This window comes from Periophthalmus magnuspinnatus, chromosome 19, assembly GCF_009829125.3.
Source record: "Periophthalmus magnuspinnatus isolate fPerMag1 chromosome 19, fPerMag1.2.pri, whole genome shotgun sequence".
Lineage (NCBI taxonomy): Eukaryota > Metazoa > Chordata > Actinopteri > Gobiiformes > Gobiidae > Periophthalmus > Periophthalmus magnuspinnatus.
Genome location: NC_047144.1, coordinates 26,315,264 through 26,340,648, shown reverse-complemented (window position 1 = coordinate 26,340,648; position 25,385 = coordinate 26,315,264). Strand labels below are relative to the sequence as shown.

Genomic DNA, 25,385 nt, shown 5'->3' with positions numbered 1-25,385 from the left:
TTCCAAAAATGTTTTCAAAAGTCTTTATCTCTTTCCAGACAAAGGCTTCAACAGATTCCACAAAGAGTCACAGCCAACAAAACTAAAATAAGCAGCTATTAAACACTAGATAAAGATGTGACAAGTTGGAAGTATACATTGGCAGGATAATTGGGTTGTTGTGTTTAGAATATCAGCCAGCACACCTGAATTTCCTGTGTCTATCAGCACTAAATCCTTTCAGTTTCAGACTGTCAGATGGAGCTCTTAACATGTCTGCAAGGGAACTACGTGAAGCCCAATGGGACACACCACTATACTTCTCAGCTCTGAACCTGAGCTCTGATTGGAACTGTACCAGCACCAATAAATCACACAGGAGCTTATAGTTCCTGACAGTCCCTCCAGCAGGGAAAGTTAGCATGGATAATCTGGGGGAGTGCGTGTGGTCTTAAAGCAGGCCTATTATGCAAAACTGACTTTTGAGAGCCATGCTATAATTGTTTCCCTTCTCATTTACTCTCTCAAAGATGTATTTAGAGTGATCCATGCATAATCTCTATTAAAGATGTCCTTGCACTGATCCAGGCCATGTATGTTAGATTTTGATTTTCAGTTTCATAAACATGACCCAACTGTGTTCTCAGATACGAGGTAGACATGTTCAAATATAATAGCTATTACTGGTAACAACTGTAATGCTGATTTATTCTTTGTTACAAAAACATTGGACATGATGGACAAGTCATTATAATCGTTGTTGTAATTTGGTGTTTTGGTTCTCAAGACGATTATCCAATCAGAAAGCAGAATGAGCCTCAAATGAGTCTCCTATTTGACTTGCCAGTTTCAATGCTGAAATCCAGTTGGTTTAAACCTAAAATTACTTTCTCTGATCACGTCCTAAACCCCAGAACTTGCAGCCAATCATGAATCAGTGCTAGTGCGGCCTCTGCAGCTCAGTGAGTGAATTCTGGAGGTTCTGAGCTTTCACATGAGGCATGGTCTGTCTATATACTAAAAATGAGAAAAGCTTTTATGTATCCTTTATCTGCAAGTTAAGCCACTGGCAACACAGGTTCAGTTGTGATTGTAACACCTATTAAATTGAACCTGCTCTATGTTTCTGTTAAATTTTTTAGTCACTGCGATTTGGCCAGATGCCTTTTCTTTACTCAGCAACACAACAACCACGTGTGCCTCAGATGAAAGTGGAACCAGTGTCACTACACCGGTCAGAGGGCAAGCACTTATCAAATAGTGCTGCTCTATAGAAGGACATACAGTATATCCTCCAGCAAGGAAACATACAAAGACAGTTTGCGCACGTTCTGACATGAAGACACTGGATCCAGAACTAACAAGTGATTTCCTTTGTGATTCAGGTCTGGACATGTGCCTTAAAGCAGACCTATTCCGCAAAATAGACTTTTCAAAGGTTTCACCCATGGTATCGCTTTTCCCCTTCTCATTTACCCTCTGAAGTTGTATTTGAGTCATGCATGTTTGCTTGGAAAAATTACTATTATTATTATTTTTTTTTTAAATTGGTGATACATGTAGGAAATCAGCAGCGTGATGTGAATTAGAGGTGCAGGCAACTTCAGGGCTCTTTTGTTGTAATGGCATTTACAGTGCCTTTTCTAATGCAGAAGTCAGTGGACTTATTTCTTTTATTAAATCATTTGTGATCAGTATTCTGAGTTAAAATAGCAAAATATGTGATAATGATCCATTGTTGTCATAGACTATAACTATGTAACCAGGTGTGCTTATAGTTCTGTGCTGAAATGTTGTGTGCCTGTGAACGCCCTGCAGTGGGCAGAAACTCTGGAGACTATGGTGGCTTGGCACAGGTACGTAGGGTTTTAGTTTTGTGATTGTGATCTTTTGTGATTGTGTTAGCTTTGCCATCATAACAAAACTTTTCACTTGTCTCTGAAAGGTATGAAAAGCACTTATAAGCTCATTGTGGTGAATAATTAGGATGCTCTGAATGCATAAGGTAAGTGAGAGATAATCCTTGCAAACTGTTCTGTTTTTCACGTTTTCAACTCTGTGAAAATCAGGTACAGGACTTTTAAGCTATACTGTGGTTGCTCGCTATTCTTGACCTGAAAGGTCAATGCAGGGAGTAAATTTCCTTTTTTTTAATTTTTATTATTATTATTTTTTTTTTTTAATGAACAATCAGATGAAGTACATTCATTCGTTCACTCAGACATTACTTTAATATGGAATGCTTTGTAAATATTAGTAAATATTAGATAGTAACTATAAATATGTCTTTGTTTAAAACCCCAGGAACCCAGATTTGATCCTAATTCCTGACATTCCCGGACTGTGAGCACAGGAGCAGACTTCCATGATCCGACACCATGTACTGTCTGTCCTGCTGTCTGCACTCATTTAACACATGTCTGCACAGAGTATTTCACAAGACACTTATGTGCTCTTATGGATGTGTGAAAATGCACTTAGGTCACTATTTATTAGTGGCAAGGCAAGGCAAGGCAAGTTTATTTGTATAGCACAATTCGTACACAAGGTAATTCAAAGTGCTTTACAGAATAAGAAAGACATTAAAATCACACAAATCAAAACATAAATAATCACCCAATCTGCAACTCTCTCACCCATTCGTTTGCACCCTTTAAAAACTCTCTCTCACACTCTCTTAAACACTGTCTTGCTCAGTTTAAGAACTTTCCCATTACTTTACAAAAAACTTTCCTGTCACTTCTCAAATACTTTCCTGTCACTTTACTATGTCTAATAAAAGTCTATCAGTCCATGTTTTTTTTTTTGTCATCATAAAATTACCATTAAAGGAGAAGAGTGCAGAATAAAAACCTTTCAGTCGTATGCACAGCTAAACAGAACCGTTTTGAGCCTGGATTTAAATATTGTCAAAGTAGAGGCCTGTCTCACACCTTCAGGAAGACTGTCCCAAGTTTTAGCTGCATAAAACTGAAACGCTGATTCCCCATGTTTAGTCCTGACTCTGGGCACCAGCAGGAGACCGGTCCCTGAAGTCCTCAAATTGCGAGATGGTTCATATGGCACTAACATGTCGGAGATATACTTTGGACCTAGGCCATGGAGAGACTTATACACAAGCAGAGCTGCTTTAAAGTCTATTCTTTGAGCTACAGGAAGCCAGTGCACAGACCTGAGCACAGGACTTATGTGCTCGTACTTCCTGGTTCTAGTCAGGACCCGAGCAGCAGCGTTCTGGATGTACTGCAGCTGTGTTAAGGCTCGTTTGGAGAGGCCAGTGAGCAGGCCGTTACAGTAGTCGAACCTACTGGAGACAAATGCATGGATAAGTCTCTCTAAGTCTGGTTTTGACAGTAAACCTTTGATTTTTGCAATGTTTTTTAGGTGGTAAAAAGCTGCAGATGTTATTGATTTGTGGCTGTTAAAGTTCAAGTTTGTGTCCATTATTACCCCTAGATTTCTAGCCTGATTTGAAGGTTTTAGAGAGAGAGACTGGAGGTGACTGCTGACATATTCTCTATGTTTCTGTGGGCCAAAGATGATGACTTCAGTCTTGTCTGAGTTTAGCAGAAGAAAGTTGTGCTGCTGTTTCGGACATGAGCGATGTGCTACAGACACATTTTGTTGTAATTTCTGCAGAATAAATGGAAGACGAAGAAGTTGAACCCCAGACTCAGACTGCACACGGTGCAGGTGCTGTACAGGGCCCTCAAAAATTTCAAATAATTCAAAATGACAAGAAGAGCTCAGACCTCTGTAGTCCGGTGGTGCAGGTGGAGGTGCTGTAGTTCTCCAGACCTCAGGTCTTTCTGGTTGGTTATGGTGTGAAGACTTTTCTCTTCATAAAAGGATAGTTATAGTGTGAACACATGATCTGGCACGTGCAGCTTCAAAGACACAACACAGAGCAGAGGACTGAGTGTGAGAGTCACGCCACAACAAAATCAAGATCCAAAAGAAGAGTCGCTGCTGGACCAGGTGCAGTCTAAATGAGGAGTCATGCCATACTATGAAACATTCCAGGCAAAGTAATCACATCTCTATGGAAACAAGCAGGTGGTAGTCTCTCCAAGTTACGTAGTGCACTTTTATTAGGCCTCACACAAAACAATTAAATGTACATACAGTTAAACTATGAGTTAATTAGGTAAAAAAAAAAATAAATACATACAAAAAAAGATTACTGAAATATAATAGAATAACAACAAAGGTGCACTATGTAACTTGCTTGTGTGCATGGAGATGCTATTGCTTTGCTTGGAAAGCATTCAATTTATCTGTCTAGCACTAATTTAATTTCCAGTGTTATTAATGCTCAAAAAGATTTTTTCCTGTGAGCGGGGTTGCTTCTACACAGATATGATTGGTAACTTAGCCTTTTGGTGTCACACTGATGTCATTTCCATAGAAATAGAAAGGTTTATTGCCATTGCGAACATTGGAACATTACAGTCATAACAATACCATCTAAATGCAGACAAGCAATTGCAAAGTAAGTGCAAACTAACAACAACTCTAGGACCACCCGAAAAACTCACATTTTAAAACGTGAACTTGTGGAAGTTCTTGGCTTGGGTGTGTACAATAATACTACCATTCATATCTAAGGTCTATTGTTTGCCCACAGCAGAAACACGACTGCCCTGGCCTAACACTGGAATACTTGGCATATTTGGGAAACAGCAGGACAATTAACCAGGATGAGATTACAGAGCCGTGATGGTGGTGACCGGGACAGCCAAGATATGGAGTTATCAGCCAATCTCTGCCGACATTCTACACCGTGCAGCTCAACCCATACACGTACACAAGATCAGAGGGTAGACAATCACTTCTTGAACCATTCAGGTGTTCAGAACGTACGACATATGGGAAGTACTAAATAACAGATATCAATGGATGTGGAAAAACAAGAAAAATGTATTAAAAGTGCATTGGCTGGTTTATACGTTTTTCTTATTATTGCTTAGTTTGGTTTAGTATCTGGGCATTGCTTTTATCAACTTTATACTCTATACACAATCCACACTCATTTCATACAGGGCACAATTGGGTTTATCACAAAATAGTTTTCAGGGATTACTCACATTAATAATAATAATTATATAATAATAATAAAAAAAAAATTCTAGCCATGTAATTGTAGTTAGTTACATTTAAAATCATATGAGCACTGAGTACAGCACAAACAGCACAGTATCACCTGCTCTGTTCAATTTGTATTAAATTTGTATTAAATAAATACTGATTTAAAATGCTGCTAAAATCTGTTAAAAAGTAAGAAGTAACTAGTGTACTTTTTATTTTTACTTACATATACTTTTGGAAGTTATACTTGTACTTGTATCTGAGTACATTTTAGCTACCTCCACATTTCCTTAAATACAAATATGCAATACTCTTTCCATCAGTGGTAGTTTCAGTTGAATCTGGCAGCTCAAAGTAAGGAGCTCATTCATGTTTCTGATTGGATACTCGGCTTGAGAACCAAAACAAAAACATGTGATTAACTATCTCTACTTTGTGTAAATGCTGCTATAATTGCAATATTCTCACTTCAAAACCTGAGGACCTGTATAGACAATGTTTCTGAATTATTTAAAGGTGCTCTATGTAACTTTTCTATTCCCATGAAGAGGTTCTTGTTATTGTATATTCAGTCACAGCTGTTTTATCGCTAAAGTAAACCATAAGCACGTGGCTATGCCTCTCCACAGATCTGACCTGTGACTTGGCCTGGTGTTGTCACTTTCTGTCTCCATAAATAAAGATACATTTAATGCCATAGTGTGGCATTAAATGTATCTTATGCCATAGTGTTACATAGTGCACTTTGAAAGGCCCCATATTGTGCTACTTTCTGATCTATGTTATTAATATTCTTTCCTTATCAAAAATGGAACATGATGTTGTGTTTTCTTTCATTCATGCATGTTTAATGCATATTTAGGCTATTCCACCTTGTGATGTCATCATGTGGTAAAACATGAACTGCTCCACTGTGGTTTTAAAGTCCATACACCTTCACTAGAATCATTTAGATAATTTATGCTCTGGAATTTCCCATGTTTACTGTCCAAAAGGTTAACAGTGGTTGTAACTTGAAAACTGCAACTTCTTGACATCACAAGGTGGAACAGAGCATTTTGAGCTTTGGAGATGTAGATAGACTAATAACGCAGGGTTACTCAGACATGTGTGAATGAAACACAATACAACTCCAGGTCTGTTTTTTAGGAGAGAACAACAGTATAACATGGCTTAAAACTCACAAAGTCAATTTTGTGCAATATAGGATCAGTACCAACCCAATAACTTACTCTATATGTTATAGCTGCAGACCAACAGTATATTTTACTTGGTCACGTATGAAGTTCTCAGTGGAGTGTGTCTACGTTTACATTCCTATGTCAAATCAAGAGATATGAGTTCCATCTGCTGTGAGAAGGTCAAATAAACAGATCTATCCTATAAACCATTATCTGAATCATACACGTCACTGTACCATTGTGTTTTTTAAAGAAATGTTACGTTTCAGAGTACTTTTCTAGCAGCATGCTTTTACTCGTGATTGAGTAATATTTTGATTGAAGTAACAGTTCTCTTACTTAACTTGAAAAGTTTTGGTGACTCTTCCCACTGTGAGTAATTCTGCAAGTGACAAAAGCTTTATGTTGACAATCTGAAATGATTTGAGCGATTGTGTTTTTTGCAGCACTCCTTCAGACAGCCAGTGGATGGGTCCAGGTGATTCAGGTCTCACAGGCCGGTTTGAAGAGGGAGTGTATGTTACAGATGGCCCCGATAGAGGACGTGGAGGAGAGGCAGACATGAAGTTGGCAGAAGATAAGTGTGAGAGAGTGTAATAGTGGGGCGGTTTGGATATGTAAGACGGTGCAACAGTGTGAAGGGCTTTTCATAAGAAGCCAGTGGAGTTGACAACGGATGGGGTGATGTGGTCCTAAGTCGGGGTTCTGGTGAGCTGATAAAAATCAGCTCACCTGCTGTAGTTCCAGCTAAGTCAGCTCTTTCTGGTTAGGTTGTGTTAAAATAAAGCTCTGAACAAAGCCTCAGACAGAGAGTGCTTTCAGTTAGCATCAGGGCCCCTGGGAATATTGATGACATCAGCAGCAAAAGTCCATAATAATTCAAGCAAAAGCATCTAGTTCAATAAATACAAGATACATAACTTTGATGTCATACTGTGGAATTTCCAGGCAAAGCAAGAATACCGCCATGGAGACAAGTAGGTTGTAGAAACCCCAGTAGAAAAGTTACACAATGCACCTTTAATACCATACTGCCGATAACATCTCCATGGAGACAACAATGCAGTGGTTGTGAAATAGCAGAGCTGATTAATTTATAAGCAGAATAGCATTTATTATCAGATATGTTTGTGCAAATGGTAAATATTAACATTATTAGCATATTAGCATTAACGTTCTTACCAAGTGTGCTGAAGTGCGCAGCCTCCCTCTGTACTGGTGAAAGTTGGTTTGGATCACACATACCCTCTTGTCCATCCTCACGGCCCCATGTCTACAGTGCAGTAGGCTCCAGAGCTGCAAAGGTATGTGTGGGATGGGCCTGGACCGGAGAGGGGCGGGGCGTTGATAAAGGGGTGTGGTTATATGACTGTAAGCCACATCCACCCCAGTCTAGATTACACTCTCTCTCCTCACAACCCTCTATAGTACAGTGGGCTCATGGTCATGGTCAAAGGGGAGGGGCCAGGAGTGGAGAGGGTTGGGGCGTAGGTAATATGTCTCTACTAATATGTGGCAGATCCCTCCTCTGCATTTGACACATTGTTCATTGTCACTGTGCTGGGGCAACCTGTCAGGTGCATTGGACCCATCTCCAGATCTTGAGCTAGTCTTAGGCAGGACTACTTCAGCTGGAGAATTTGACCTATTGTGGATGTTTTAGGTTGATAGGGGAAATCCAGACACAGAGAGAACATGCAAACTCCACACTGAAAGGTCAAGGCAGCCCAGAAGTCAAATCAGGAAACTTGTTGCTGTGAGGTGTGAGTGTTATGTAAAATGAATAGAGTAGGTATCTTCATATCTAGGTATCTTGGGGGTGTGTCATACCTAAAGTCAATGACCATCTCTTTCGTTTTGAAGGTGTTTAGAATGAGACAATTTTTTGGGTTTTTTTTTTGTTGGCTCCATCTATAAAAGTTCTCTCTTATAAAAGACTCCTGTATTCCTCTCCTTGTCCATTTTAAATTCAAGCCACTATCGCTGTGTCATCAGAGTATTTTTACATGTGGCAGGACTCAGAGGTATAATTAAAATCAGTAGTGTATAACGTGAAGAGGAATGGACAAGAACAGTACTTTGAGGAGCCCCTGTGCTACTAACAACTGTCTCTGAGACACAGTTCACAGCCTGACATACTGAGGTCTACCTGTGTGAATGAAACAAAACACAACTCCAAGTATCTTTTTTATGAACACAGATCAGAAAATAGCATATGTTAGCTGCTCATCCCAGCGGTTTCTTCAGTTCTGGTCAGATTACTGCTGGACACTGCCTCATATCTGTTTGAAGGGAGGGGCTAACTACACTGAAACTAACATGTTTACAATTTCTGTTTATTAGCTAGGTCTTTTGAACTATGCTAAGTGTGAACTGTACTTGAGTCATATATTGCATAATCATTCAGGCCCCTAATGGGTACTCTCACACCTATTAGCATACTGGCTAGCCCTATTGTTTTCTTTGTTTTAATTAGGTCTGAGGATGGAGTTATGAATGGAGGATAGATAATGTCTAAGGCCCCCATTCCTGTTCAAAGATAGATTGTCTTTCCTAACAAAAACTGTCTGTGTAATCCCTCAGTCGTCTGATCCAAAGCAAAAGACAAAGTTAAAAATTCTATTACCTCCTCTCCCAAACCATTTCTATTCTTTGGCTAAGATTTGTTGCTCACTTTCTTCAAAGGAGTGGTTAGTGTTTGAAATATATGGCTGACTGGTGTCCCGAGGTGCTCTTGTTGGCATATTCTTTTATAGAGATGTTTATCCAATATAATGCTCACTCTAGTCTTCACTACACTGAATGGAGTAGACCACATTACTCAGTTTCTGTCTTAAAGTGTTTTTGGGTTTGAAATAAATCAGAATTTCATGCTGTCTGAAAATCCTCTGAAGTTTTTCAGACACCCGCTGTGCATGGAATAGTTGCACCTCTTCTTCTGAGTTCTGATTCTCTGTTGTCATGTTTTTTAGTTCTCTTAGATCTACTGAAGGCCCATTTTGGAAATGAGCTTTCTGATGGACGTGTGATAGGCGGGGTTATAGGGATATGGGTGGAGCTATGACAGCATAAACCACTCCCCCAACACACACCTACAACATTTATCATTTCAGACTAGAAGCTGTCAGACATCACACAGCTGCACCTCATGCCTGTGAAGACAAAGGGGTCAAATAGGTTTATTAACATGTCAGAGATATATACATTTTGGAGAGGACATGCAGAGGTTGGTAGAATACTGCACTCAAGTAAGAGTAATGTTACTTCAAGATAATATTACTCAAGTACAAAGGAGTGGTTCAAGAAATATTGTTCAAGTAAGTGTAAAAAACTATTTGTACTAGTCAAGTAAGAGTAGCTTAAAGAGTAAATGTTGGGACGTAGCATCTGAAGAGAAGAACATATTAAATAAAATGCAAAATGTGGTATTTTCACAGGACTGATGCAAAAATTTGTGAAACAAATCAGATCTGAAGGAGCGGTGCAAGAAACACAAATGCTCAAATCATTTTATATTGTCAAAATAAAGCTTCTGCCATTTGTAGACTCGCCCACTGTTCTCTACTTACTTTGTTTTCCAATTTTATATTTGGGAGTGTCATAGTGTCATTATGGTACAAGTTTTTTAAAAATCTGCTGCTCTCTAGTGTGATGAGCAGCTGTCCATAGGAAGGGCCAACAGTTTTGTAGTGATGAAGTTTATGGTGATGTCAGATCCCATTTGGCACCGCAATTTTCGAATGCAGATTTCATAGTCATTTTCATTTAATTTTCAAGGTTTGTTATTTTATTAAGTTGTTTTAGATGAAAGTTGCGATTTAAAATGTCTAAATTATAACATAATGATCCATGGTTTCAGAGATTGTACAGCAGACTCAAGTACAATAGGTCTTCTTTAAATTGTTTAATTGATCACGTTTTGTATAAAAGACTTCACACTCAAAATGCCTAGTGTAAATGTGGTGTGAATGTTGGTGGTGGTTGGAAGTGTCAATGGCACAGATTGGCAGACTCACTTCTGTCAGTCTGGCCCATGACAGCTGTGACTACTATAGTATCTAAAGCAAGGTTCCATATAAATCCAATACTTTACAATACAATGCAATACAGTACAATACTTACTATTAGTAACTGTACTTTTTCTTGTGCAACACATTTTCAATATCTCTTCAGGACTGCCTAAAAATATTTGATATTTGAATGTATCTAAAGAACAGAGGTGATTAAACTAGCCAAAAAGTGTACTCAAGTAAAGGTACAATTTACAATTGTATGCTACTTCAAAATAATATTACTCAAGTACAAGTGCAAAGCAGTGTCCAAGAAAGAGTAAAAAGAAATTTATGAAGCGGTGCAAGAAACATAAACGTTCAAACTGTTTCATATCGTCAACCTAAAGCTTTTGTCACTTGTAGATTTACTCACAGTGAAGAAGAATCACAACTTTTACTCAAATAAGACAACTGTTAAAATAAAATTATAATGCAGGAGTGAGTATGCTGCTGGAAAAGTACTCTGAAAAGTTTTTTGTGTTTTTTTTAGTTTCTCAAGTAAATGTAACTCAGTACTACCCACCTCTGCTAAAGGACTAAATGTCAGCTCTATATTACACAGTGTAGGCGCAGACAAGAGATCGGACAGAACACGTTGTCATAAATAGTCCTCTTTAATCACATTTTTTGCTTCTGTGGCGTAGTGACCTTCTCTGTGATCAGTCTGACGTCACGCTCTGACCTGCTCTCCGTCACACACACATCACCTCAACATAGATTTGAGTTGTGTCACTTTTTACTAAGGAGATGTCAATGCTCTGCCTAAAATATTCCACAGAATGCCATTATTTTATCACAACAGCTGCAAGAAGGTGACAAGCAAATTAGAGGTCAGATTTGGGGAGAGGTGCCCCTAGCTCCAGTAAAAATTATTATTTATTTATTTATTTTCATTAAACCTTGTTTGAGTTAAAGTCCATATGACAGGTTTTCATGTTTTTCTAATTATAACTTTCTTTGGAGGGATAGTACCTGTGATGAATATTTTTCAAACAGTTTTAACCTTGTAACCAGTGTATTTGTTTACATTATGGTATTGTTTTACATTATAGTACTGTAGCCCTTTATTTGATTTCATATAATTATAACTGTACAGTGTTATGTTTACATTTATTTGCTAATATTTATTTATCTTGATTTTTGAGAACCCATTTATATTCTCTTGTTCTTTTTAAACTATGTATTGCAACATTGGAATTTCCCCATTGTGGGACAAATAAAGGCTCTCATCTCATATCTGCTGCCCTTGTCCAACCAGGGAGTAAAATTATAAACTTCACCAAAATTCTAAAACTACACAGAACTAGACCAGATTTTTTGGGAAATTTTAAATGTAATCACATATTTTACTCTTGGGGTGAACAAAAGTCATTTTGTTTGATTGATAAAGTTCAGTCTACTTGGTGTCCTGTCTCCCTCTAGTGACAACATATGGCGTGACTGAAAAATTTAAATGAGACATTTATTTCCTGTTTGACCTAAGTCATACAATGATTTCCATTACAATTTATATTATAATTACAAAACACATTTTTTCTCCTGTATGTTTTATTGTATCAAAGGGACAGCAGTAAACATGGACACCATTGATTCAGAGTCATTGTCGTCATCATTGTCATATTTTTTGAATGCAAAAAACTAAATACTGCACATTCACAGAGATGGATAAAGTATCCAAAAAGCTGCACTCAAGTAAGAGTATGTTACTTCAAAATAATATTACTTAAGTAGAAGTACAAAGTAGTGGTCCAATAAATTACAAAAAAAAAAAAAAAAAAAAAAAAATGGTAAAAAAACCCCCATGTACTTGGGAAAACTACTACTCAAGTAAGAGTAGCTTAAAGAGTAACTGCCAGGACTTCTTTTGTATAATTTGAAGTTACTATAAGTGGAAGAACATAAAATTAAATAAAGCACATTCTCTGATATTTTCAAAGGATAGACACACAAATTACACAAACTAAATCATATCTATGCAAGAAATGGCCCCATATTAGGCAAAACTGACTCTTGTGTAACCTTGCACAGCAAAATGGAGTCTTGTTATATTTGTGAGTTCACAAACTCACAAGACTCAATCTTGGCGTGCTTCACTTTAAGGTTAATTGGGTGTCACAGTGCAGCATTGAGGTTTGTGTGGAAGCCAAAGGCCAAGTGTCCTGCAGTGTAGACTGTTGTACACATAGTACTTGACTAAATGTACCATGTACTTAGTACGAATGATCAAGTATGGCGGGGGGCGCCTCCCCCCTCCGTCTGCCTCGTCTCTTATGTGGATGTGGCTGAGGGACGGTTTGAAGGAAGGTATGGTCTGGCCTTAAACAGCAACTTCTTCATCCTCACTGGTTGTGTCACTGCTGGGTAGGCTAAATGAGACTGTCCCGGTGGGCCTCGAGGGTAAACTGATAATCAGTTCCTTCACTATAATCTTGGTTGTCCTGTTGGAATTTGACAACTTTCGTCCGTGTTAATGTTTTAATCAGCTCTAGGAGGCCCTCGTTCAACTTCTATTCAGCTGTTTCCTCTCATTCCAGATGTTCTGGGGTTGCATTAGCTTTAAGCTTGTGATAGTTTTTGTTTTGCTTCTGGTATCTGCTAAAGTTGTTCCTCTCGCTGACCTTAAGCTTCATCTATCAGACATAGCATCAGATCAAAGTATTTATTTAAGATGGATTACCATTTTTGTTTGAACACTAGATTGTCTCTTCCAAAAGATAGGAATTTGTTTATACGGAGTCCTCATGGGATTGACACCTTACCACCAATAGTTGAACAGTGTGATATATATATATTTTTTTTTTTTTTGAGTTAAAAATGTGAAAAGTGCAGAGGTACTGGAGTTATCCATGAACAAAGAATCCTTTACAATAATACGAACCATTTAATGGTGTGAAAAAACGTATTGTTGGCTGTGACATGATCAGGCCCAAAAATGTTCAAGGTAGAACGGAGCAACTCACAGCAACTATGGTCCTGGTGGTCACGATTAAACAGTAAAAAAGGAGCTAAGGTGAGTGCTTTGGAGGGGCTCTAGTGAGTTGGATAGAAGGATGTAAGACACAGGTGTTCTTCAAGGATAAGGCCACTGATCATGAAATAACAGAGATTTATCTTAATACATACTGACGTGGATGTGAACAGAAGTGAAACAAAAAAAATCCAAGGGACTCTTGTGTAGAAAAATGACAAGTCCTTTATTAAGACATTTGCAGCTGTGTGGTCTCATCTGGATGGGTGGTGCATCTCCAGTGTCAGTGCTGTGTCTACCCCAGATCGCTCTCACCATTTCCAATGCCTCCCCCTGGTCAAAGTGAGGAGACCTCAACTAAAGGAAGCTCTGATGAACAAACAAGGACACAGGACTTGTGTATTTGCATGTCTTTACCTGTGGTGTTTGTTTGGATGAAGCAGACACATTTTCAACATAGTGACAGCTACGCTTAGAAACTACATGATGCTACAGCAAGTCATGGATCATACAGGTGCAAAGACAAAGCTTCTCACCTGGATAGACACATCCAGAGCACGTTCATGCTGCATCAAATAGGCTCCTGTATGACCCAGGTGCTGTAGTACCAAAACCTTCTATCGCCATCATATCCTGTGAGTACGCAAGCAATTTCTAATGAGTCCTAAATGGTGCTTCTGAGGGTAAAACAAAGCCTGATTATAACACCTTACTTTAATGTGCATGGGCTTAGGGTCAGGTCAGGTTTCAAAATTTTGGGGTCAGGTTGGATTTTTACTTGGGTCTTATAGTGTATCAAGGTCCATTATACACTCCATCAAATTTGTGATGATAGGTACGATGAACCTGTCCTTCAATGTCATTGGCCAGAGCTGTTCACCAGGGTGATGGCCTGACTACAGCTCTGTAGTCGCAACTGTCTTCAGGACTCAGGAGGAGCATCGGTGTAGCATCCAAGAATCAAAAACAAAAGCAGTTACATTAACAACAACACAGATATTTTTGAGGAAATAATTTTTATTCAAAGATGAACAAAGATTTGAGTCATAGTGATCAAATAATTTATTAAGAATGATTCAGACTTAGTAACTACTTAATTAACACCTTAATTAGAGAAACCTGTTAGCACAAGTGCTAATAATTGGGATTCCAATTAAGTAGTCATTTAGTTTTAATTTATTAATTTGATATTTATTTAATTAAATGTTTTATTTTAATTATTCAGTATCAAACGGTTCAATCAGTTGGTTACAAAATGTGTATAGTTTAAATAGGAAAGGCAAGTTTATTTGTATAGCATAATTAGTACACAAAGTAATTCAAAGTGCTTTACAGAATAAGAAAGACATTAAAATCACACAAATCAAAACATAAATAATCACAAATAATCATTATAAAACTAACATTAAAACAGAAGAGTGCAGAATAAAAACCTTTCAGTCGTATGCACAGATAAAGAGAACTGTTTTGAGCCTGGATTTAAACATTGTCAAAGTAGAGGCCTGTCTCACATCTTCAGGAAGACTGTTTCAGGTTTTAGCTGCATAAAACTAAAACTTTGAAACTCTTCCTCCTGCACTGGTCGTCTCGTTTCACTCTCCATACTGCAAAGAACAAAAATATACAGTTACATATGGTTTTCTTTGCACTGTATTTTGGTATACTATGTTTATTCCTTTAATTAAGTAGTTACTAAACTTGCATCAGTCTTAATAAACAATTTGTTCATTATGAATTAAGTCTCTGTTCATGCTATATTAAGGCTAATTAACTCTCAGCAACCTCACTGTGAGCGTCACTACTTCCTGTCAGATATTTTTTTAATTTCTATTTAAAGATGAGGCAGTGACAGGGAGCTGCAGGTGGGTTAGTGGTCAGAGGTTAGGGGGTTAGGGTCAGACAGTGGATAGGGAGCTGCAGGTGGGTTAGGGGTCAGAGGTTAGGGGGTTAGAGTCAGATAGTAGACAGGGAGCTGAAGGTGGGTTAGGGGTCAGGGGTCAGAGGTTAGGGGGTTAGGGTCAGACAGTGGACAGAAAGCTGCAGGTGGGTTAGGGGTTAGGGGTCAGAGGTTAGGGGGTTAAGGTCAGACAGTTGACAGGGAGCTGCAGGTGGGTTAGGGGTCAGCGGTTCGCAGGGTTAGGGTCAGACAGTGGACAGGGAGCTGCAGGTGGGTTAGGGGTCAAAGGTTAGGAGGGTTAGGGTCAGACAGTGGACAGGGAGCTGCAGGTGGGTCAGGGGTCAGTAGTCAGAGGTTAGGGGCTTAGGGTCAGACAGTGGACAGGGAGCTGCAAGTGGGTCAGAGGTTAGGGGGTTAGAGTCAGACAGTGGACAGGGAGCTGCAGGTGGGTTAGGGGGGTTAGGGTCAGACAGAGGACAGGGAGCTGCAGGTGGGTCAGGGGTCAGAGGTTAGGGGTTAGAGTCAGACAGTGGACAGGAAGCTGCAGGTGGGTTAGGGGTCAGAGGTTCGTGGGTTTCGGGTCAGACAGTGGACAGGGAGCTGCAGGTGGGTTAGGGGTCAGGGGTCAGAGGTTAGGAGGGTTAGGGTCAGACAGTGGACAGGGACCTACAGGTGGGTCAGGGGTCAGTAGTCAGAGGTTAGGGGGTTAGGGTCAAACAGTGGACAGGGAGCTGCAGGTGGGTCAGGGGTTAGGGGGTTAGAGTCAGACAGTGGACAGGGAGCTGCAGGTGGGTTAGGGGTGAGGGGTCAGAGGTTAACAGGGTTAGGGTCAGACAGTGGAAGGGAACTGCAGGTGGGTTAGGGGTCAGAGGTTCAGGGGTTAGGGTCAGACAGTGGACAGGGAGCTGCAGGTGGGTTTTGGGTCAGAGGTCAGAGGTTAGGGGGGTTAGGGTCAGACAGTGGACAGGGAGCTGCAGGTGGATTTCACTGATAACATGTTAAACACTACACAAATAAAATGAATACTTCACCAGAGACACTTCTGTGTTTAGAAAAAGACATATTTGTGTCTCAATGCTAACGCTAATGCTAATTTTGATGCATCATAAATATTAAAACAACACCACAATCTGAAGTATTTGATAAATAATAAAAAATAAAAAAAATTGGGTAGTCTTTTTTAATTAATTTGAATAGGATTAGGAGAATTAGGAGTATAGGAGAATTTAATAGGTTATTTATTTAATGTTTTCTGTTTAATAAAAGTGAAAGTGAGTAAAACTTAGCTCTGAGACACAGTGTGCTAGCCAGCGATGTGAAACAGGCCTCTACTTTGACAATGTTTAAATCCAGGCTCAAACGGTTCTGTTTGGCTGCATATGACTGAAAGCGTTTTATTCTGCCTCTTTCTCTTTTAATGTTCATTTTATGTTCATTATTTATATTTTCATTTGCTTTTATTGTGATTGTAATGTATTTCTTATTCTGTAAAGCTATTTGAATTACTTTGTGTATGAATTGTGCTGTACAAATAAACTTGCCTTGCCTGTGCTCTTAAGATGTAGTTATTTGAAGGTGTTTCCTTTGACTTTATGAACTCACCTTTGGCCACAGAAAAATGGATCTTGGAGGATTTCGGCTGGAGTAATTCTTCTGTGTGTAGTAGGTTCCAGCATCTGAAGGAGAAATGTGGCTGCGTGTAACTCTTTGTCCTCCTCATCACACAACTTATAGTGGGTCTAGAAACAAGTCATCAATAGATTAGTGTTGATATTTACAGGTTCATTTGCAGGTTACATTTTATGACATACCTTCACAATCTCATGAAGTGAAGAAAACCACTCAGTGATGTACTCCTCTGACTCGGATCCGTTTACTTGTTCATCAGTCTAAAAAGATTTTGAAAGTTAAGTTATGTCAAAAGATATTGTTTTACATGTGATGATGTGATTCTATTTTTAGGTCTAACAAGAAGAAATGTTAGTTACTTTTATGTCCAAGAATGTCCAGCGTAACTAAAATACTGGCTGGTCTTCATCCCCAGCTCAAGGTCTGCTGAGGAGTTTGATAATGATTTTCATCTTTATAAGAGAAAGAGACATGTTAGGCTTATAAACATTAATATTACATAATTTACTGTCGGCATAGAGGTGGGAGATATTTCCAAAAATAAGTCATATCAAAACTTTTGCTTTGGAGATATGCAAAGTTACAATATGTATCATTTATGATTTAAAGTATTAAAAATGACCCCAAAAAGAGACAAAAACGTGTAGTGTACTCTCCCAAACAAGGGTATAAATAGAGAGTGGTATCAGTCTGGTCCCCATGTCCTCTGTGGCGTCTCAAGCCCAGTCAAACGTGATCATTTAATCAGATTTGTTTTGTTTTGTTTAGTGACACATGTGAAATGAAGGAGCTCACTGGTTACATGCTTTGCAAATAAAATCACCTCAGATGAACAGAGTTTAGTGCTTCGTTCATTGATTCTGCTGAAGTCCACCATGTTTTTCAGCCCCCTATAAAAATGTTTTCTTTATCTTTTCCAATACGGACATGTCATGCATATCCCCTGATTGGCTAATCCACCTGTCAATCACTCCCATTTGAAAACAGGAAGATTCACCTGTGACCAGAGTCACATCTTCATAAAATATTATATATCTCAACCAAGACATTTACAGGCACATTTTACCACCATCCCGATCTATTGTTAAAATATTTTCTGAACATTGTGATCGACATAATGCAAAAAAAATAAAAATAAAAATCAAGGTATTCATTTTTGTTAATATGGCCCACCTGTATGTCTACATTTGGCCCTAGTGACTTACGGTTCCATATGCAAAGATGTCAGGGAATAAGGGGAACCCTAACAGTAATCTGGCCGTCATGGTCCCCAGGTCCACACATCCACAGCCTCACTGAAAGGGCGGAATGACTTCAGGAGGCCTAAGGGAGGAAGAAAGATATGACATGAACATAACATGGACTGATAGATAAATAGATCAACACTATTAGGACGAGACACTGCAGGCCAACTACCATTATGGAAACTTCTTCTGTAGTTGAATTATAAATAAGTCCTTTTATGTGTAAAAACTGGAAAAAAATCACAAATTTGGGACATTTGAATCTGTAAAATGGATAGATTTAGGAGCCAGGTTTAAAATTCTTCCTGCATTTTGTTGACAAAGATCCAAAAACAATTTACAAGTTCAATTTTCGTTAACTTATTTAGTAAGAAAAATCTAAAAAAGTATGTAAAAATTCAAATTTTGGCACATTTTTGTTGCTAATGTTAAAACAACAATGAACCAGGCTTAGAGTTAAATATCAACAAATCCTTCTCTTCGACTTGTCAACATTTTGTATAGTAAGTAGTGTGTATAGGAAGTAGTAGTAGTAAGTACTGCACTCCACGAACCTGGACCCTGGCTCGCACTCTGCTCCCTGCTCCTGTACTGCCCGCATCGTCGTCTCCTTCCCACTCCACGTTCCGCCCTGGGACCCTGGCCTTCACCTCGCCCACCGCTCATCGCCAGATCTGCCTTCATTATTGTTCAATTTATCACTTAGTGTAAATAAACATTGTAAACCTTGAGAGAGAGAGACTAATGTGTGTGTGTGTGATATCATGTGTTTCAGTCTGATGTCACGTGTTTCAGACTGGAGTATGATGGAGCTGAGTGATTAACACCAGGACTCAGAAAGTGTAAGTGTTTAGATAACTTCATTTGAACCAGACACTTATTTACATGGATACAATGGCAGCGTGGCAGCACGGTGGCTGAGTGGCAACACTCATGCCTCACAGCAAGAGGGTTTGGTTCGATCCCCGGGTCGCCCAGGCCTTTCTGTGTGGAGTTTTGCATGTTTCTCCCCGTGTCTGGATGGGTTTCCTCCGGGTACTCCGGTTTCCCCATCAACCAAAACATGAACGCCCTTCGAGACAACTGTTGTTGTGATTTTGGGCGTTACAAAAATAAATGAATTGAAATTGAATTGAATGGTCCAAGGAGCCCTCACAGAATATATATTGTTGTGTGAGAAACCTCACACTGTGAGGTCCACAGCTGTGTCCATGACTGAATCCAGAGTTCTTCCTGAAGAGTCCAGTCTGAAGTTGTGTAACTGCGCTCATGTTTCAGCTCAAACATTTACAACAATGATCTTCATTCTACTTCTGGAGACAGTGGATTTAAACCAATCCCCTGTTCTCCTCTAAGCTGTGCCTGTGCTGCCAGTCCTCCTCATCACTAGAACAACAGATATCACACAAACACTGGCAAAAGAACAGAAGCTGTGAACAAGCTCCTGAAACACAGAGCCACATGTCTGGAGCAAAGGAGGAGGAAAGGAGGAGCAAAGGAGGAGCCGTGGAGCCACACTGACACAGGCACAGCTGTTGGACTGTCTACACATAAGCACAAGTGACTGTGGATTCATATAGAGACATTTTAAAGTAGAAAGTCTGTGTCATGGAGCACAGCACAGAGGAGTGTAGGAATGTGTGGAGTGACGTCAGAGACATCAGAGACTGGAGCTGCACTTCATCAATGTAGCAACAATCTCAAGTTTTACACTGAAAATAATCTGAAATAGATATGTGTGAGGCTCTGAAACTAAAGGGAATGTGGAGCTGATGCAAAAGAAACATTAGCCAAATATAAGACTGCAATGATTCAGAAATAAAAACATAATAATAAAAATAGATAGATATAGATCATAAATAATTGAAAGCCTTTAAATCCATCTTTCATGAATAGATTGACCCATATTAAACTATAATTAACTCTGTGTCTCCACATGGGACTAACTGCTGCTGTGTTGTGTCTTCTCTCCATCAGATTTCTGTGATCTCACTCTGGATCCAAACACAGCTCAGAGTTATCTCAAACTGTCTGACAACAACAAGAAGGTGACACATGTGAGAAAGAAACAGCCTTATCCAGATCATCAGGACAGATTTGACTACATCCCTCAGATTCTGTGTACCACTACTCTGACTGGTTGCTGTTACTGGGAGGTCCAGTGGAGTGAAGGGGTTGAGATATCAGTGTGTTACTGTGGAATCGGGAGGAAAGAAGACGGTTATATACTCATGACATTTGAAGACAGTGATGACACTGAGTTTGGAGCCAATGATCAGTCTGGTCTGTTCTAAAGGTGGTTTCGCTGTTTGGCATAATAACAAACACACCAGCCTCCGTCAGCCCTTGGTCTCCTCTTCTGGGAGAGTTGCAGTGTTTGTGGACTGTCCTGCTGGCTCTCTGTCCTTCTACACAGTCTCCTCTGACCAACTGACCCACCTCCACACCTTCAACACCACATTCACTTAGACTCTGCTCCCTGGGTTTAGGCTCTATTCTGGCTCCTCAGTGTCTCTGTGTGCTCCGACAGACTCACCCTCCTCTGTGTAAAACACAACAGTCAAATCTGTAGAAAAATCACTTTGTAAATGTTGATTTTATTTTGACTTCATTTGACAAAAGATTTATTTTATAATGTTTTATTTCCTCTCAAAGACAAACTGGAAACACAAGTCATGTAGTAGTAGTAGTAATAGTAGTAAAAGTAGTAGTATATCACATGAATAAATCTACTTATGTAAAAGCATTAAAGTGCTCATTTAAAAAATGTACTTAAAGAGCAAAAAGTATTTGTTTCAGATTTTCAGATCTAATAAAGCTGGTGATTTTTATAAAGATTTGAGCTGAATTATTTGTATATTTTTGTTTGTTCAAATTATGAACGTGTTAAAAATAAACCCTCAGCCTTTTCAGCAGATCTGACACAATCATTAGAAATACTTATGTCAAGTTACAGGTCAGATCTGTTGAGAGGCAAGCCCACTCACAGTAAGAATGCAAGCCTTTTCAGTACATTGTTAGCAATAAAACACATGTAACTGAATGAATGCAAGCTAGATAGGTTATATGCCATACCGTGGAACCTTTCAGGCAAAGCAATAACATCTCCATGGAGATAAGCAGGTGACAGATTTCTCCAAAAAAGTTACATAGTGCTACTTTAAACTTAGACACTTTGATCCTCTTCCATTGGTTTGTATTACGGAGCAGCTAACAGTACTGCAAGTGCATAGAGAGTAACCAAGACTGTACTTAGTTGAAAGTATGAGACATGAGTGAGAAAGTACTCTTAAAAGTACAGTTGAATAGTAATGTCACAGTTCTCAGGTTTATCCACAAGTTTTATCCACTGTTATTATGAGGACTTTAAAGTGTGCAATGGACACAACACACTGTTATTATGGCGACTTTAATGTGTGCAACAGACACAACACACTGTTATTATGGGGACTTTAAAGTGTGCAACGGACACGACACACTGTTATTATGGTGACTTTAAAGTGTGCAACGGACACAACACACTGTTATTATGGCGACTTTAAAGTGTGCAACAGACACGACACACTGTTATTATGAGGATTTTAAAGTGTGTTCGAATGAAACCATGGTCTCATCTGAAACAAATTGGAGATACTTGACTTTGCTCACAAATTCTGCTGTGTTCTCAATATGGTGCTCCATGTTGCCCACCAGAGGAGCCAGGATGGTCTTCAGATGTTTGGCCTCATTGTATGTGGTCGATCAGTAGGTCTGAGGTGTACTCCTTCTTTTTGGATTTTTGGGAAACCATAGATGCAAGGAATGGAGTCTCCAGGGTAGAGTCTGTAATACAGCTGTCTATCAATGACTTCTTCCTTCTCCAGCTTCTGTAAGCAGTCCCTGATTTTCTTCTTGTTCCCACCAGTAGGGTCTCGTTTCAGCAGTTCATAGGTGGTGGTGTCACTGAGGAGGCTGTTCACTTTAGGCTCGTAATTGGCTGAGTTCAGGATCACAGTGCATCTCCCTGTGTCAGCTGGCAAAATGTTGATGCTGTGGTCCTTTTCTAGAGCAGTGAGAGCCTTCCTTTTCTCTGATGTTATGTTGGAGGGAGGAGGTTTGGCGCTGCTCAGTACAGCTGTTACTTTCAGTGTAAGGTCTCCAGCTTTTGTTTCTGTAAGCTTATTGTTTTCTAATGGCAGTTTCTGCTGCTGCAATGTAGTTCGCTGTGGGCATCTGGTTAGATGTTACAGAGAAGCTCAGTCCTTTGTAAAGTACCTCTTTCTCTGTCTGGGTGAGCTCACGGTTGGACAAGTTCTTCACCCAGTATTCCCTGTTCACCAGATGGCCGAGTTCTTCCCCTTTCCTCCTGTCTCACAGTCCACAGAGACATTTCCTCTCCTGGGATGATGACTAGAGAGCCATTCTGGACAGTAAACGAAAATGACACCAAAGACACCCTCCAATTGCCATCCTTCCTCACAGATATAATGATATTATCATTATATCTGTGAGGAAGGATGGCTTTCCTTGCTATATTAATATACTGGATCACTAAGGTGGAACCCACAGTAGGTGATCGGTCAGAATCACTGTGATGCTTTACTTGATTGAATAATGTTTATTAAGAACCATACAGGCTGTCTGATTGAGTGTATGTGTGTGGTTCTGAAACAACAAGAAAGATTTAACCTCCTGAGCCCCTGCGACCTCATACGAGGACATTACTTGTTTGCCTCTTGGCACAATGATACTAAAGTTTTTAAATCTTTGACCTGTTGGCCACATTTAGAGGAGCTGCCCCCGCCATCTTGTGGTGATATTACAGAATTACACCAATGTCAGTAGGAAAACAATTGCGGGAATTTCAGCAAAAGACTTCAAAATGCAAAATGCGTTCTTGGAAGAAAAATGACCCAGGTAAAAATTCTATGCAAATTTTATGAAAGAAACCAATGTATTTATGTACAATAATGTCTCTAGCTTCATATGGAGTTTAAAATTTGACACATTTTAGTAGTAGTAGCAGACTAGGACATCAGTAAAAGTGAAGCACTCATTTGAGGACACTGGGACAATGTACCGCTATTGATTCTACCATGTGGTTAGCTAAACTTTGGAAGATTTAGATGAGCTATTTTCATATCATATCATATATTCAATCATATATTTGCTTAGTCATGTGGTTTACAGTTGTAAATAGCATACTAAAATACTAAGTTGTATATTTGCTCAGTCATAAATGATACAGCTAGCCTCTATGATAGCCATGTGTCTTTGATATACTGTAGATTTTGATGTTATTTTTTCACATTGCAGGGAAACTTTCATTGAGCAGAGCAGAACAATTGCTCATGGCAATTGCAGACAACTCTGAGGTAGATGACTTTTCAGATGAGGAAGATTATCATCCTACTTTGGTTCAAGTCATTCCACAAAATGTTGATCTCATGGATGAGCAACCTGATTCTTCACCACCTGATTCATCAGGAGATGATTTAGATGAAGAATACACACCACCTGATGCAGCTGAAGATAGCGACTCTGAGAATGAGAGTCAGCCACATCATCCACAAGTGCACAGACGTGGACGTAAGCAACATCGTGTTGAGAATGATGGTGAGCCAGTACCAGTGTTTCTCATCATAGACTCTTACAGAAATAAAAATATGTATTATTCTGGTTTTATAAAAGTGTATCACCATCTCATACCTGTCAGTCAGCTTCTGCTCCCACACTCTCCCTGTCTCACCACCTAAGTCTGTTTTTTACTCTAGCTCTGTTGGTTTCAAAATGTTGAGTGCATTACAATAAAATCTATTATGGTTTTATTTTTAGAGCTGGATGAGGATAAGCAAGGACATGGAGAGCCCAGACCAGAACCCAGGAATGCTGGACGTGGAGAGCGATGGAGGTCTGTTCCATTTAGCCCAAACTTAGTCCAGTTTCAGGTTGGAAATGATGATGACCTGAAAGATGAGCGATCAAGTTGGCAGCCAATGGATTATGTGGAGCAATACATTGACTTGAAGCTGATGAAACTCATTGCTGACTGTACAAATGCCATGTCCCTGGCTAACAGTGGGAGATCTCTCAAAACTTCAGTCAGATTTATCACTTTTTTGGAGCAGCAATCTTGATGTCTTGCATACCTTATCCACAAACAAGGATGTACTGGGCCAATGGCCTACGAATCCCTGCCATTAGTGACACAATGTCACGTGATCGCTTCTTCAAACTGCGGAGCCATCTGAAAGTAGTCATTGATGATGATGTTTCAGAAGACGAGAGGAAAATCGACAAATTTTGGAAGGTGAGGCCTTATATGGACCGCATACTTACCGGCTGCTGCCTTCAGGCTCATCCAGAATGCGTCTCAATAGACGAGCAGATGATCCCTTTTACTGGGGCCTGTCCATTCAGACAATATGTGCCACTAAAGCCAAATCCAGTGGGAATGAAGAACTTTGTACTGGCATCCGTGGATGGACTTGTGCTAAACTTTGAAGTCTATCAAGGTTCAAAGACACTGGCTTCGAAGGTTCAGAACTCAGATGGATTGGGTCTAGGAACACTGGTCATCAAACGTCTGTCTGAAACCCTCACTGCTGGCACAAAAGTGTATTGTGATCGCTTCTTTACCACCATATCTGCTGTTGACCATATGCTGAAGGATGAGATATATCTTACTGGTACAGTGATGAAGGGTAGAGTCAAACAGGCAATGAAAAGGTTACCTGATGACAAAACCCTGAAACACCAAGGAAGAGGTGCCTTCGCCACAGTAACCAGGGCAGATGGGAAACTATGTGTGGTCAAGTGGTATGACAACAAGCCAGTTGTGATACTCTCCACTGTTCACTCACAGCAGCCAGAAGACACTTGTGAGCGGTGGTCCAAGAAGGAAAAAAAGTATGTGACCATCACACGACCAAACATTGTGCATGAGTACAACTCAAAGATGGGAGGAGTTGACATGTCAGATAGGATGATGAGCTACTACCGAATGTGTGTGCGGACGAAGAAGTGGACTATTCGCATGATGATGCACTTCACAGATCTTGCTCTTGTAAACAGCTGGCTGTTGTATCGCAGAGATAACCAGGAAAATGGCACCCCAAAGAAACCCATCATGAAGTTTCTTGAGTTTCGCATGGTAGTGGCTCAGGTTTTCCTCAGCAAATGTGATGTTCTTCGTGAACAAGCTCATGTCGCAGAAGAAGAGAATGAAAACAGGCACCTTCCACCACCAGGCAAAAAATCTCGGGTTGTTCCAATCCCCCACCTCTCAGTCCGTTTCAGCACTGCTCATCTCCCGGAGATGGTAGCCTTGAAAAGCCCCATGCGTTGCAGAGCACAAGACTGCACTGG

At 39.7% G+C, this 25,385-nt stretch overlaps 1 protein-coding gene and 1 pseudogene across 1 annotated transcript in view; both read right to left on the bottom strand.

The window, feature by feature from the left end:
- Nucleotides 1–7,519, bottom strand: part of LOC117386944 (myosin-16) — a 70,695-nt gene extending 63,176 nt beyond the window's left edge. Inside the window, exon 1 of the mRNA XM_055229788.1 lies at nt 7,431–7,519. Within this exon, the coding sequence (XP_055085763.1) occupies nt 7,431–7,505 (75 nt within the window). The 5' untranslated portion in view covers nt 7,506–7,519. The remainder of the gene's footprint in view (nt 1–7,430) is intronic.
- A 14,089-nt stretch (nt 7,520–21,608) lies between these two features.
- On the bottom strand, nt 21,609–22,824 carry LOC129457158 (uncharacterized; annotated as a pseudogene).
- Nucleotides 22,825–25,385: the final 2,561 nt, after the last annotated feature.